This window comes from Haliotis cracherodii, unplaced genomic scaffold (assembly GCF_022045235.1).
Source record: "Haliotis cracherodii isolate W230 unplaced genomic scaffold, xgHalCrac1.p SCAF_16, whole genome shotgun sequence".
Lineage (NCBI taxonomy): Eukaryota > Metazoa > Mollusca > Gastropoda > Lepetellida > Haliotidae > Haliotis > Haliotis cracherodii.
Genome location: NW_027266271.1, coordinates 29,602,097 through 29,617,196, shown reverse-complemented (window position 1 = coordinate 29,617,196; position 15,100 = coordinate 29,602,097). Strand labels below are relative to the sequence as shown.

General features: G+C 43.7%; 1 protein-coding gene across 1 annotated transcript; it reads right to left on the bottom strand.

The window, feature by feature from the left end:
* Positions 1-279: 279 nt before the first annotated feature.
* LOC139463555 (D-serine dehydratase-like) lies at positions 280-13,863 on the bottom strand. The gene is made up of 8 exons (XM_071244828.1): positions 13,678-13,863; positions 11,635-11,772; positions 9,420-9,562; positions 3,898-4,078; positions 3,568-3,689; positions 2,823-3,012; positions 1,785-1,890; positions 280-991 (listed from the first exon to the last, which is right to left on the bottom strand). The coding sequence occupies exons 1-8, from the start codon at positions 13,833-13,835 to the stop codon at positions 902-904; spliced, it is 1,128 nt and encodes a 375-aa protein (XP_071100929.1). The 5' UTR covers positions 13,836-13,863; the 3' UTR covers positions 280-901.
* Between the last annotated feature and the right edge of the window lie 1,237 nt (positions 13,864-15,100).

Below are 15,100 nucleotides of genomic sequence, written 5' to 3'. Positions count from 1 at the left end.
ACAAAGATTTCCGCAGACTGCCCCAGAACTGGAGGGGCCCCATTACACCTGCCCAATTAGCAAACGCAGTAAATGTTGTCCCATGTCAGCTCCACTGCTATGTTATTTAGTTCTTGTTCACTTTCCATTTCCTGTACAAGTAAATGCATTAAAAATATGACACTGGTCGTGGATCTGAGATTTTATTTTCCAAATTCTATACGTCTACAGTTAATAGAGACACCCTCCAACTCTCCCCCCCCCCCCCCCCCCCCCCCCCCCCCTCTCTCTCTCTCTCTCACACGCACGCACGCACACACGGCGATCTCCTTCCATGCTTTACCATGAACTAGCTAATGTAGATATGTTTGCTTCTAGAGCTCAGCTCTTATGGGTTAGAAAAGAAATGGAGTGGACGTGTGTGTGAATGAGTAAAAGTCCAGTTTCCACCCAATTTCCTGGTTCGATCGTAGCGTTGTATGTCACTTACATGTCCTTTCTATTGAACAATCAGATTCCACCGCATTACATCACTTGCATTTGATTCAAACAAAATGGCGGCGCCCAGTCAAGACAATCTGATTGATCACTTGATCACTTGAGCACCTTGAGAAAAACTAGAAAAGATTTGGAAAACATCTGTCAACACCTATTTGACGGTACACATGCTCTGCAAATCCTGCAGTCGACACGGCAGTCGCCATGTTGTTAATGAACCGAATGTCAATTTGGTTCGGCGATTTTGATTGGACTATCTAGCTTCTGAAACCCATTCAATAACCTTGCCTGTGTTTTCTAGAGGTGTCTGTTTATATTTTCTTACTTGCGCCAGGCACCACCATGGATGTCAGGCATTATCTGTAACGGGGACGAGTAAAATGTCAATTACAAAAAAAATAATCTTGTCCCTCTACCCTGATTATCACCACCCACGGGTTGGACGCCACACCCCCACGATCGTCTCCCCGGAGTGGACGTAATACAGGGGGTGGTTGTAGGCCGTGGCACAGGACTGCAACAAACAAGGCACGTGTCATACATGTGGTCAAGCTTTAAACGGAACCACCTATCACCTGTAAATAAGAATGCCAGGGGTACAGAAGCTCACCTTGTATTGTTAGTTTAACCTGGCGACAGTAGCTGTGTTCACACCATACACAAGGTCAGCATTTAGTGAGATACTTCAGCCATGCATCTAATTATATCAGTCCTTCAGATATTTTGGTTTTACTGTCTTAAAGGGGGAGTTTGTTCCCTAACCGTGTGTAATTGGTAATCATTCATTGTCTGATTTGGAAATAAATGGCGCCACGCAAACTGTTGACAGACACAAAGTTTGTGAGTGAGTGAGTTGAGTTTAACACCGCTTTTAACAGTATTCCAGTTATATCACGGCGTGTCAGCTTAATGTGGGAGGAAAGCCCGAAGTGATGCAGGTCTGAGACGTTTACCACTTCGGTGAAACCAATGGGCACGGGTATGGTGCTGACAAACCTAGAAAATATAATCGGGGTGAAACCACAATCATAGGTTTCTGGCGTGCTCAAGGGACGCAACTCTGATCAGCGAATCGCGGCGCCTCAGACGACTGGGCCACCCGTGCACCCCGAACGCTGGTGAGATACAGGCAATGAGCAGACATAGAGACTTGTATTAGAAGTACGTGTTATATTATCTTAACAATGTCCTACATTTGAAATTTGAACAGAAGATACTTTCCTGTCGTATTTGATATCGTTAGTTGTTATTAATTAATATACTAATATACTGATTATCGATATAAATATTCTGATTGGTCAACTTACATGATACGGGTACAGAAACAACATGGTTCCTAGCGGGTATTCTCCGAAGTCAAGATCTCCCGTGGCAGGTCGGATCTTTCCGTGTTCCTGACTCATCTCGACAAGTCTACAAACAGAAGACCAGGACTGTGTCATAATTGGAATGACATCAATTCCGCTCGTTGTCGGAACAGGTACTTAATGATGTACACTAGGTATATGTAACTGCTGGGCGTGACACAAGACACAGGGCATTTTCCGACCAAGCTTCCAATGAGGAATTTTCTTGTACCTTTGCCGACACAACACTTCCGGTTTTATAAACACGCGTTGCAGCGCAATTTGTAAAACAGAAATATCCTCCGTCCAGCTAACTTTATTACAAAGTCATGTCACCTCCGGTGTCCTATTTACGTGTATATACACATATACACATATCTGAAGAGCAATATTCCAGCGATATAAGGGCGGCCTGTAACTAATCGAGTCTGGACCAGAAAACCGGGTGATTGACATTATGAGCAACGATCCACGTATAGGTTGCTGGGGACCTATTCTAACCCGGAAGTGTCATTCTATCACAGTGAACACCTTTCTGAGTTATCATGAACATAATAATTAAATATTTGGGTGTATGATCCTGAGAGTAAATGTGATTTTCAATATCAGTTCCAAGTATTGTAAGAAGATTTATTTCGAATTTCTTCAGAATGTCAGAATACGATCCCAGTAAGGAGCGTCAGGTGGTCAGGCTTCGTGGACGATTACGCCTCATCCTACCACGTCGTGCAGGACGTTGATCATAGCAACAACCACTGGTTCGACTGGTGTGAAGCCCTTTTCTGATGTCCCCCGCCGTGATATAGCTTGAATATTGCTGAAAGCGGCGTAAAATGATACTCAATTGGTTGATGCATGTCATCGTATCCCAATAGGGTAGATCGATGCTCATGACATCATTCACTCGATTGTCTGGTCCAGACTCAATTGTTTACAGACCGCCGTCACATAGCTGGAATATTGCTGAGTGTGGCGTTAAACGTACAAAATAAAACAGACCTGAGATTGGGGTGGTCCTGCACAACACAGAACTCCTCGCCGATTTGTTTGATCCCGTCGTGTGAGACTGATGTGAAGCCGCTGTTTGTGACAAGCTGGTTCTTGGAGGGCTTGTGACTGATGACCCTGGTGGCGACACGTACTGCCACGTCATCCAGGGTACACGCCCCTATCCGCACGTGCTCGTAGTCTGAAACACACAACCCATTGCCAGTGTTGTCAAGGATGGCCTTGTATTGTATTGAACATGTCGCTTCATAGGCATACACCTTCAGCCTGGTGTTGTATCATTTATGAGCTGCAACTGGCGCTGATAGTGATGCACATAATAATGAATGCTGCAAACAGATGTTTGTGTGACGAGCGTTGTTCATTATGCAGTTAATGTGTCATTCTTCTACTGATATCGGTTTACTATTGTCTGATAGTGAGATAGATTGTCAAAGTGTTAGTCCCTCCGGACAATGAAGATCCGAGGTAGAATAGGTCTTCAGCAACCCATGCTTGCTGTAAAAGGTGATTAAGCTTGTTGTAACAGGCGACAAACGGGATCGGGTGGTCAGGCTGGCTGACTTGGTTGATGCATGTCATTGTATCCCAATTGCGTATACATATCGATGCTCATGATATCAATGACTGTATTGGCTGGTCCAGACTCGATTTTTTACAGAGCGCCGTCAATTAGCTTGAATATTGCTGGGTGCGGCGTCGAACAACAAACAAACAAACAAATGTAAGTCCCTACCATAAAAGATGTAATTGCCCGGATGGAACTCCGTCAGGGCGGCCATGTTGTCTGCAGGTTTACTGCAGGAAGGAGTGGAGCCTGTCCCCACCGTCTCACAGGCGATCCCCGCCGACTTCAGCCTGGAAGACATTAATATAGTTTCATGAAACTCTTACCTAGATGTAAATACCGGTCGTGCTTTATGCAAATTGTCGCCAAGAAACAGCTGTCCTGTGAAAGTCCCGCACGCCGCCGGTCGACAGGAAATGTTTAACTATGTCTTGTACTACTTCCAGTGTTAAATCATTGCTACACGTACACGATTGCCCCTTTAAGGTTGTTACCTACTTGTCTCTCACTGTGGTCAGTCTGTCTGTGTTGGTGGTGCCAAACTTCTTCAGTTCGTCTACACCCGTACAGTCGTAGGAGCTCCCGCAGTGGGTGTAGATGCCGAGGAACTTCACGTTGTCGGCGTCAACGGCCGCTTTAGCGACGGTAACGACGTCATCACTGTCCCACAACACGCCGGCTACAACATTTGTGAAGTTACCTTACGTATTAACTCTCCCAAATAACTCTCCCTAGTGACGCTCCGAAATACACCTCCGTATATCAACGCTCTGAATTAACCCCTGTATTAATCCCCCCACGTCCTCTACGTAGTAATCCTCGGTTTTCCTCTCTTGATTAACCATCTTCATCAAAACTCTCAGCATTACCCCTCTCTCTTTACATTCCCCTTCAGCCTTTCCCTCTCTCTTTACTTTCCCCTTCAGCCTTCCCCTCCCTCTTCACTTTCCCCTTCAGCATATCCCTCTCTTCACTTTCCTCTTCAGCCTATCCCTCCCTCTTAACTTTCCCCTTCAGCCTATCCCTCCCTCTTCACTTTCCCCTTCAGCCTTTCCCTCTCTCTTTACTTTCCCCTTCAGCCTACCCCTCTCTCTTTACTTTCCTCTTCAGCCTTTCCCTCTCTCTTTACTTTCCTCTTCAGCATTCCCCTCCCTCTTCACTTTCCCCTTCAGCCTTCCCCTCTCTTTACTTTCCTCTTCAGCCTATCCCTCTCTCTTTACTTTCCTCTTCAGCCTTCCCCTCTCTCTTTACTTTCCCCTTCAGCCTATCCCTCTCTTTTTCCCCCTTCAGCCTTTCCCTCTCTCTTTACTTTCCCCTTCAGCCTATCCCTCTCTCTTTATTTTCCCCTTCAGCCTTCCCCTCCCTCTTTACTTTCCCCTTCAGCCTTTCCCTCTCTCTTTACTTTCCCCTTCAGCCTTCCCCTCTCTTTACTTTCCCCTTCAGCCTTTCCCTCTCTCTTTACTTTCCCCTTCAGCCTTTCCCTCTCTCTTTACTTTCCCCTTCAGCCTTTCCCTCTCTCTTTACTTTCCTCTTCAGCCAATCCCTCTCTCTTTACTTTCCTCTTCAGCCTTCCCCTCTCTCTTTACTTTCCCCTTCAGCCTTTCCCTCTCTCTTTACTTTCCCCTTCAGCCTTTCCCTCTCTCTTTACTTTCCTCTTCAGCCTATCCCTCTCTCTCTTTACTTTCCTCTTCAGCCTATCCCTCTCTCTTTACTTTCCTCTTCAGCCTTTCCCTCTCTCTTTACTTTCCCCTTCAGCCTTTCCCTCTCTCTTTACTTTCCCCTTCAGCCTATCCCTCTCTCTTTACTTTCCTCTTCAGCCTATCCCTCTCTCTTTACTTTCCTCTTCAGCCTTCCCCTCTCTCTTTACTTTCCCCTTCAGCCTTTCCCTCTCTCTTTACTTTCCCCTTCAGCCTTTCCCTCTCTCTTTACTTTCCCCTTCAGCCTATCCCTCTCTCTTTACTTTCCTCTTCAGCCTATCCCTCTCTCTTTACTTTCCTCTTCAGCCTTCCCCTCTCTCTTTACTTTCCCCTTCAGCCTTTCCCTCTCTCTTTACTTTCCCCTTCAGCCTTTCCCTCTCTCTTTACTTTCCTCTTCAGCCTATCCCTCTCTCTTTACTTTCCTCTTCAGCCTATCCCTCTCTCTTTACTTTCCTCTTCAGCCTTCCCCTCTCTCTTTACTTTCCCCTTCAGCCTTTCCCTCTCTTCACTTTCCCCTTCAGCCTTTCCCTCTCTCTTTACTTTCCCCTTCAGCCTTCCCCTCTCTTTACTTTCCCCTTCAGCCTTTCCCTCTCTCTTTACTTTCCCCTTCAGCCTTCCCCTCCCTCTTCACTTTCCCCTTCAGCCTATCCCTCTCTCTTCACTTTCCCCTTCAGCCTTCCCCTCCCTCTTCACTTTCCCCTTCAGCCTTCCCCTCTCTCTTTACTTTCCCCTTCAGCCTTCCCTTCCCTCTTCACTTCCCCCTTCAGCCTATCCCTCTCTCTTTACTTTCCCCTTCAGCCTTCCCCTCCCTCTTCACTTTCCCCTTCAGCCTTTCCCTCTCTCTTTACTTTCCCCTTCAGCCTTCCCCTCTCTTTACTTTCCCCTTCAGCCTTTCCCTCTCTCTTTACTTTCCCCTTCAGCCTTTCCCTCTCTCTTTACTTTCCCCTTCAGCCTTTCCCTCTCTCTTTACCTTCCCCTTCAGCCTATCCCACTCTCTTCACTTTCGTCTTAGGCCTTCCCCTCTCTCTTCACTTTCCCCTTCAGCCTATCCCTCTCTCTTTACTTTCCCCTTCAGCCTTCCCCTCTCTTTACTTTCCCCTTCAGCCTTTCCTCCCTCTTTACTTTCCCCTTCAACCTTCCCCCTCTCTTTACTTTCCCCTTCAGCCTTCCCCCTCTCTTTACTTTCCCCTTTGTCCTATCCCTCTCTCTTTTCTTTCCCCTTCAGCCTTCCCCTCCCTCTTCACTTTCCCCTTCAGCCTTCCCCTCCCTCTTCACTTTCCCCTTCAGCCTTTCCCTCTCTCTTTACTTTCCTCTTCAGCCTATCCCTCTCTCTTCACTTTCCCCTTCAGCCTTCCCGTCCCTCTTCACTTTCCCCTTCAGCTTTCCCGTCCCTCTTTACTTTCCCCTTCAGCCTATCCCTCTCTCTTCACTTTCCCCTTCAGCCTATCCCTCTCTCTTTACTTTCCTCTTCAGCCTTCCCCTCTCTCTTCACTTTCTTCTTCAGCCTTCCCCTCTCTTCACTTTCTTCTTCAGCCTTCCCCTCCCTCTTTACTTTCCCCTTCAGCCTTCCCCTCCCTCTTCACTTTCCCCTTCAGCCTTTCCCTCTCTCTTTACTTTCCTCTTCAGCCTATCCCTCTCTCTTCACTTTCCCCTTCAGCCTTCCCGTCCCTCTTCACTTTCCCCTTCAGCTTTCCCGTTCCTCTTTACTTTCCCCTTCAGCCTATCCCTCTCTCTTCACTTTCCCCTTCAGCCTATCCCTCTCTCTTTATTTTCCTCTTCAGCCTTCCCCTCTCTCTTCACTTTCCCCTTCAGCCTATCCCTCTCTCTTTACTTTCCCCTTCAGCCTTCCCCCTCTCTCTTTACTTTCTTCTTCAGCCTTCCCCTCCCTCTTTACTTTCCCCTTCAGCCTTCCCCCTCTCTTTACTTTCCCCTTTGTCCTATCCCTCTCTCTTTTCTTTCCCCTTCAGCCTTCCCCTCCCTCTTCACTTTCCCCTTCAGCCTTCCCCTCCCTCTTCACTTTCCCCTTCAGCCTTTCCCTCTCTCTTTACTTTCCTCTTCAGCCTATCCCTCTCTCTTCACTTTCCCCTTCAGCCTTCCCCTCCCTCTTCACTTTCCCCTTCAGCCTTTCCCTCTCTCTTTACTTTCCCCTTCAGCCTATCCCTCTCTCTTCACTTTCCCCTTCAGCCTATCCCTCTCTCTTTACTTTCCTCTTCAGCCTTCCCCTCTCTCTTCACTTTCTTCTTCAGCCTTCCCCTCTCTTCACTTTCTTCTTCAGCCTTCCCCTCTCTCTTTACTTTCTTCTTCAGCCTTCCCCTCCCTCTTTACTTTCTTCTTCAGTCTTCCCCTCTCTTCACTTTCCCCTTCAGCCTTTCCCTCCCTCTTCACTTTCCCCTTCAGCCTATCCCTCTCTCTTTACTTTCCCCTTCAGCCTATCACTCTCTCTTTACTTTCCCCTTCAGCCTATCACTCTCTCTTTACTTTCCCCTTCAGCCTATCCCTCCCTCTTTACTTTCCTCTTCAGCCTTTCCCTCCCTCTTTACTTTCCCCTTCAGCCTTCCCCCCTCATTACTTTTCTCTTCAGCCTTCCCCTCTCTCCTCACTTTCTTCAGCCTATCCCTCTCTCTCTTTACTTTCCTCTTCATCCTTCCCTCTCTCTTTACTTTCCCCTTCAGGTTATCCCTCTCTCTTTACTTTCCCCTTCAGCCAGTCTATCCCTCTCTTTACTTTCCTCTTCAGTCTATCCCTCTCTCTTTACTTTCCTCTTCAGCCTTCCCTCTCTCTTTACTTTCCCCTCTCAGCCTTAAACTCTCTCTTTACTTTCCTCTTCAGCATTTCCCTCTCTCTTAAACCGCTGTACGAAGCTGTAGTAACTTTCGGTATTACCAGACCGACCGGCAAAGCTCAAGCCAGCGACAAGATTTGTGAGGCGTTCATTCCCATTTGACTCTCCTTATAAACTTCCTGCCATTTGTGCCTATTGTAGAGTTACTACTTTCAAGTAAGACCTGCACAGAGGTTTTACATTTGAATTTTAAGACCTGCTTAGGGGTTTTACATTTTTTAAGACCTGCCTTAAGATTTTACATTTGAATTGCAATCCATAGATTTTACATTTGAAGTTTCATAAACTGACCTTTTGACATGAAACTCTGATTGGTTAAAAGCCACAATTGCTTTTTACATGAAAATTCCACGATGTGAATCGAGCCTGCACACTTAAGTTTTGTAACCAATTGTTTTCCCACTGAGCCACCGGGGCAGGTGATGAACGGTTATTCACTCTTACATGTCATGACTTCAGTTGTGTGCATGCTCTACGTGGTCTTTTCCCTTGCACGCTTTCATCAAATTCCTAATATACCACCACAAACTATTGTTTCACAGTAAAGTATCTCGATGTTGTTTTTTATTTTGACATTTCTTGCATTTAGACGGTTCATGTTGGATAAAACACTCCTCCACGGATTTGATTGAAAATGTAAAACCTCGAGCTGGGGAAAGCTCTTCCCTCGCTGGCGGTTTTACATGTTCAACCAAAACCTCGGAGTCGTGTTTGATCCTTAAAAAGGAAGTACCACAGTGTGACTGTATGCCACACAGACATGCGTACAGCAGTGTTTTACATAGACAATAGAATCAAAAATAGTATTACCCACACATATGGGTACCATCGTTTTCAGTAATTCTCGCTGAGCATTTTATTATATACTTCAGTGTGAAAGATTGAGTTTTCTGGAATTGATATTTTCATTTAAGTGAACATAACACTTTGAAGGAAGTAATGTCATGCAAGAGCTACAATGTACATCCCCGTAAATTGTCTCCCCTCGTAAGGGTCTGGCCCGTACACAAATTGTTACTAATTACGTTAGTACCACATTGGCAAGGCAAAATAATGACAGATGGTCATTTGTGGAGTTAAAATCGCTTCTTGTCGTTAGTTGTTCTTTTGACAATGTTTCGTTATAAACTGTGAATTTATCATTTAACTCGCCAATCGAGACTTGTATTCTTTCGCTTCCAAAACCGGCATCGTATGTTTTTTAAATTTGATTTTGTATATTATCATATCCAAATATATGATAAAGAATTTTAGTGACCTCAAACATCTGTCATTACTTTTGTTTGTATTTTTCAGATTGTTTAAAGATTCTGTTAAGGTTTTTAAATGACTGAAGTGTATGGCGCTGGCCTGTTGCAGCGGGACTAGGGTGGTCGCATGGAACTCTGGGTAGGAGAGTGAGGGATACCGTCACTTTGATGTGTAAATATATATATTCATGCACCATACTATATTCCTACAGACAACAACTCGACACACACCTCGCCCATATCCTGTGTCCACCTTCATGATGACTGACCACTTCTTGTCCGGGTTGAGCGGGGTATCTTTGACCCACTGCATGGCCTCCACGCTGTCACACATGATGTGGAACTCGGACAGCTGATTGGCCAGCTTCTGACACCTGTAACCATAGCAACAGGAATCGAGATGTACTTCACATATTATCCTAGTGATCAGGCTGACAAAGGTATAGGGATCTATACCGTTGCCTTAACAGTAAATAAAGAAGTTGTTATCCTTAATTGTGTCTACTTCGTCATTCCCCAACTTCTAAGTAATATACAATTCAAGTATATTGTACATTTATTTAAAAATACTCAAAGTCTTTTGCAAAAAAACATTACCTAAGTCTAATAAACATGGGAAGTGTTTAAATCTGAGGATATCAAGTCTTGTATTTCCAGTAAACGTAAATCCTCTCACATGGGGGAAACATGTCACCTGTGTTGTCTGCACCTTATTTGTATGATCTGGAAGGTTATTTATATATTTGTGATGGTACGGAAGCCTTTTAGGGCCATTTATATTTTTTTTCTTGAAATTTCAACATAGCATCTTGAAATTTCAACTTAGTATGTATCTTGAAATTTCAACTTAATATCTTGAAATTTCAATAAAAAAATAAAAAAATAAATGGCCCTTAAATGCTTCCGTAGTTAAAATAGTTGATGATGATGCTATAGAATTACGCAAAAATATGATAAAACAACCATATGCTGATGATACTGTATTGATTGCAGAAAGTACTTCCGATTTACAGCATAACTTGAATAATTTTGCTGATTGCTGTTAAACCTGGAAATATTTTATCTGTAAATGAAGATAAATCAAAAGTACGTTGTCATCTTTGGATCAGGAACGTCCTTTGAGAATTATATTTTTAGGTGTTATACTTCCTAAATTGTTGACCAGTATAAGTATCTTGGAATTGTATTAAGAAGTCATGTAACTTTCTAACAGCAAAAAATGCACTTGTTGCACAGGGCGAAAACAATTGTATTTATTGTATGTAAGATTGAGAAATCTGAATTTACCAATAGACCGACAGTTATTTGACCAAAGGGTTGTACCAACATTCACTTCTGCATCAGAAATATTGGGATTAGAACATTGGATTTAATTAAAAAACTTCTTACAGATTTCCTTAAATATATACTGACTTTTTTAAAGTACTAGAAAGGTGGCCATTTGTTATCCAGCAAAGAATGATCTTATTCTGGGCAATTTCTAACTGGCGAACATACTAAAGTATCTGCTTTATTGTATAGAATGAGTTTCGATGATATGTTTAAACATAACTGGACTGAACATATAAGAAACTCTCTGAATAATTTTGGTTGAAGTTACGTGTGGAATGAACAATGTTTTCTACCCTTTAAAATGTACCATTGAGCTTGCTATTCTGATCAGTCTAAACAGACATAACCATCTCCGTTTACGGTATATTTTACAGGCTCTTCAAAAAGAATGTACTTGAAGACTATATTCCTAAATCTCCCACCTCGGATAATTATACCAGTTGTTAAATTTAGAACAGATGTTATCTGTTCCTTATTAGTAGATTTATTGCTGTTATATTGGAAAGCATCCTTCAACAACAATAGCTGCTGTTGCTGATGCAGACTATGTACACACCGCCACCTGTCCGTGACATCGTCAATTTAAATTTACATTAATGTCACGCTTCGTCAGTCACTGTATGATCTGAGGCAGCAGTAAACTGACTTTGTTGAGTTGAGTACAACCTAGACTGGCACAAGTCCCTAAGGCAATAATGATTAGCTTAAATCAAAAGTTCTTGATTATGTAAATGATAAGAACATGTTGTCCCTATAAGAGAAAACCATCCTCGTGGCCACGTATCTAGACTTGCCTATTAGGAGGATAGAATTACTACACATCCATGGACTTTTCTTTCAGTACAGTCTTGGAGCAAGGCTAAGTACACAACACAGGCAATTAACGCTCAGTGCTGCGGAAAGGCAATAGATGGTTGTCATCAGGTTCGTTATCCTCCCTGGCTGTGCAATGAATGTACTTTATGAAACAAAACTCAGTCTAGATTACAAAAATCAAGCTCCTATAAATTCCGATAAAGAATTATGTTTTAAAGGAGAGAAATGTATTATATAATAAACGATTTCATGGATCTGTTAAGTCTTCTGTAAGGTCTAAAGCATTCACATGTCTCACCTGGGTATTTTTTCCTTCGATATCGGGAAACCATAAAGAATGTCATCGTAGCCATTTGCAGCGAAGAATTCCGCTTCATTGAGAGTGGCGACAACGATCTTCCTCCTGGTGCCGGCAGTCGTGATGTCCCCGCCCTCTCTGGAGGACAAACACGGAGGGATTGGGGCCGGCTCATGTTTGTTTGTTTGTTGTTTAACGCCGCACTCAGCTATTTTACAGCTATATGACGGCGGTCTGTAAATAATCGAGTCTGGACTAGACAATCCAGTGATGGACACCATGAGCATCGATCTACACAATAGGGATACGATGACATGCATCAACCAAGTCAGCGAATCTGACCACCTGATCCCCTTAGTCGCCTTTTACTGCAAGCATAGTTACCTTGTACGGCAAGCATGGGTTGCTAAAGACCGATTCTACCCCGGATCTTCACGGGTCGGTTGCTAATGAGTGATGAATTGATGTTGCCGATAACCACTTTTCATACCATCACCTAATTTGCCTGCACCAGATTAAATTATACAACTCAAAAGGAGTGAAGTAACACCCGATCCTTCCATATTACGGTAGTTATGTTAGGAGAATGTCCGAAAATAATCGCGGGATTGAGGACTTTCTCCTACTTATAACAAAGTTCGATCAAGTTAATGTCCCAAACTAATCTTCAAGTGATGTTCACTATACTATGCTCTACCTTTGGAGGGTGACCGCTCTTGTTTAACTATTGGGGGGGGGGGGGGGGGGGGGGGAAGTTTCAAGGAAAACTATGGGAGGATTTAGTACCCATACTCGAACTATTGGAGTGTTAGCAAAATGATTGCGTCTATCCAACTGTCATTAAAGTTCACGTAACTTTGTTTTAAGTAATAATAGTTAATGGTATGACAGATTAACTACAGTAATATGAAAGAATCGGGTGTCGATCTACCCCGTTTGAGTAGTGTATTTATGGACCGCCGTGGTATATTGCCGAAAACAACATAAAGCAATTCTCACTAACTCGTCCGCATTAATGAAAATGTAACCTTGAAATAATTGATGACTGGTTGGCTTCATTGTACAAAGCTGATGTGGAGATGATATTTCTGATGGTTGGAGACAGACATCCGGTGATTGTAGGACGGCGGCTGGTTCAAGCGGGCTTAACAAAGCTTAGAACACTATTACCTATATATCCCCGCGCCAGCTTCATGGGATCACTGACCAGCTGCCACGAGTATCCCGCACCTCATCCACAATGTCAATGACTCCGTGCTGTTGGCCATAGGAATAAAAGCCCAGCTGCTGCCCTAGTTTGTATTGGCATCACTCTCAATACTTAAATAGATATAATCAACTTACTTAACTGAGGGAATATATTAAACGTATACAGACTCCCTGTTAAAACCTATACCCTGCCAAACTGCCTACGATACTTTGCAGGATACGTGCTGTTGATGGAATTCTCTGTTCATCAATATCTACAAGTTTTAAACGTGTATATATTGTTTTTAGTTGTTATAAACCGATTCTTTATTGACTGCAATTTTCTTTGTAGTTTTATTTCCAACTAAAAAAACTGCCATGATTCCAGTCTCAAGATATTTTTCGTCATTGTTCTTTACCAAGGTTAATCCACTGAAAGGGGACGTACCAACCTCCCTGCGGGTATGTACAGCAGAACTAGCATCCAGTTCTGCCTACATTGAAAAAAACCTAGGTGACTTAATCAATTTCGGACTTACAGTTTGATTTGAATCGGAGATCATATACCAATTACGGTGTCTGATTTGATCTATCAACTTTTCCACACGAAGCAGCCTTAAAATATGTCAACGCCCTGAGCGGGAGGGCGGCTCTCCCAGTGACACGGGATCAGCAGTCGAAGTATGCTTGAAGCCCCGATACGTTGAATATTCAAAATCCTGTCAATTTAGTTGACACGGCGACTGACAAAGTCACCTGCCCGTGTCGCCAGACAGTGTCCGTGACAATGTACTCACAGCTCGATAGACAGAGAAAGGGGGCCGACACGGCGTGTATGATGGCGGCTCTACTTACATGGTCTTGTGGGTCTTGACGTGCGGTCTCAGCTGGACTCCCATATTCCTGGCAGTGTCAGTCATTCTCTTACAGTTCCTGTTCACCTTGTCGATGTCCACCAGCAGACACGGGGTGGGGACGTCGGCAACGGTGGCGGGGAGGGCGGCTTCTGACATCGCGGGGACTCACTGACATACAAACAGATGTATCATCAGGAAAAGTAGCGTGCAGAGTTATGTCCCTTCCCACGTACACTCCCCGACACAACGGCGAGTCTGTTACTTACAGGCTTAAATACTTCATAGGTTTCGATACAAAGTAAAATAAAAGAGAAGATTTTATCAAGAAATTTAATTTAACAAGAAACACAACAAGAATTGGCCGTGTGGCCAACATATACACAGGTCAGCTAAGAGTAATTTATTATCCACGTGGTGAAGGTACAGGTGGTAAGATACTTAATCCGTACGTCACACGTGTGTCGTACAAGGTTGACCTCGTTTTATTCGTTTTGATTGGATAACCGGGGCCTCTGTCACACCGGAACTACTTTTTTCATTCATAAAAAAATCGCGAGGCGTCATTCGTTTCCTCAACTACCAAACAGAACTAAACAATCTCACGAAAGCGAGAGACATTTACACACACTTTATTAAACCAAACAAGATAGTCACACGCATTAAATTCGCTTTGCATTCTATATTAGTTATGCATAGAGCTACTGCAGACATTATATAATCGAGCCATGCATATCCATATGCAATGTCTACCGATGGATCGAGGGTCCCAATGAGCGTGACGCACGTCCGATCACGTTCGCGACTTTCAATTTGATTTAACGTAAAAGTTTAAGCGTGGTGAAAAGATGTCAGTTTAAACTATCTGGACATATATCTAGACTTACGTTCGATGCTCCGGTTGTGCCATCAGTGTCGCCATTCGAAGCGTATTTTGTGACATTGCTCCCGGAGGTGTTTGTTCATGAATGAACATAGACGACTGCACGATCACATCACTAAAGGTGAACCTTTTACGATACAAATCATTCGAAAACTCCATAGAAGTGAATGTCTTTGTCGAACACTCTGATTCCCCTCTTCCAAAATGGTACGGACAGGATATAAATTCAGCTAATAGATCAAGGAAACCGAACCATTTTGATTGTAAAGCCGGGCCCCCCACCCCTACCCCCACCCCCGGCAGTGCGAGCGAAAGACCCACAGGAAATCGTTATTGGTCAGTAAATAAAAATATATGCCCCCTATATCTCTACTTACAACTAGGGGGTATATATTTTTATTTACTGACCAATAACGAGTTCCTGTGGACAGATCGTTGGTCCGATATTCAAAGCGCGGCGCTAATGTGACTTTTACAATTTTCTTATAGGTATCCTGCGTAATAACGACAATGCGCTTGAATTACCTACCACAAGTTGAAG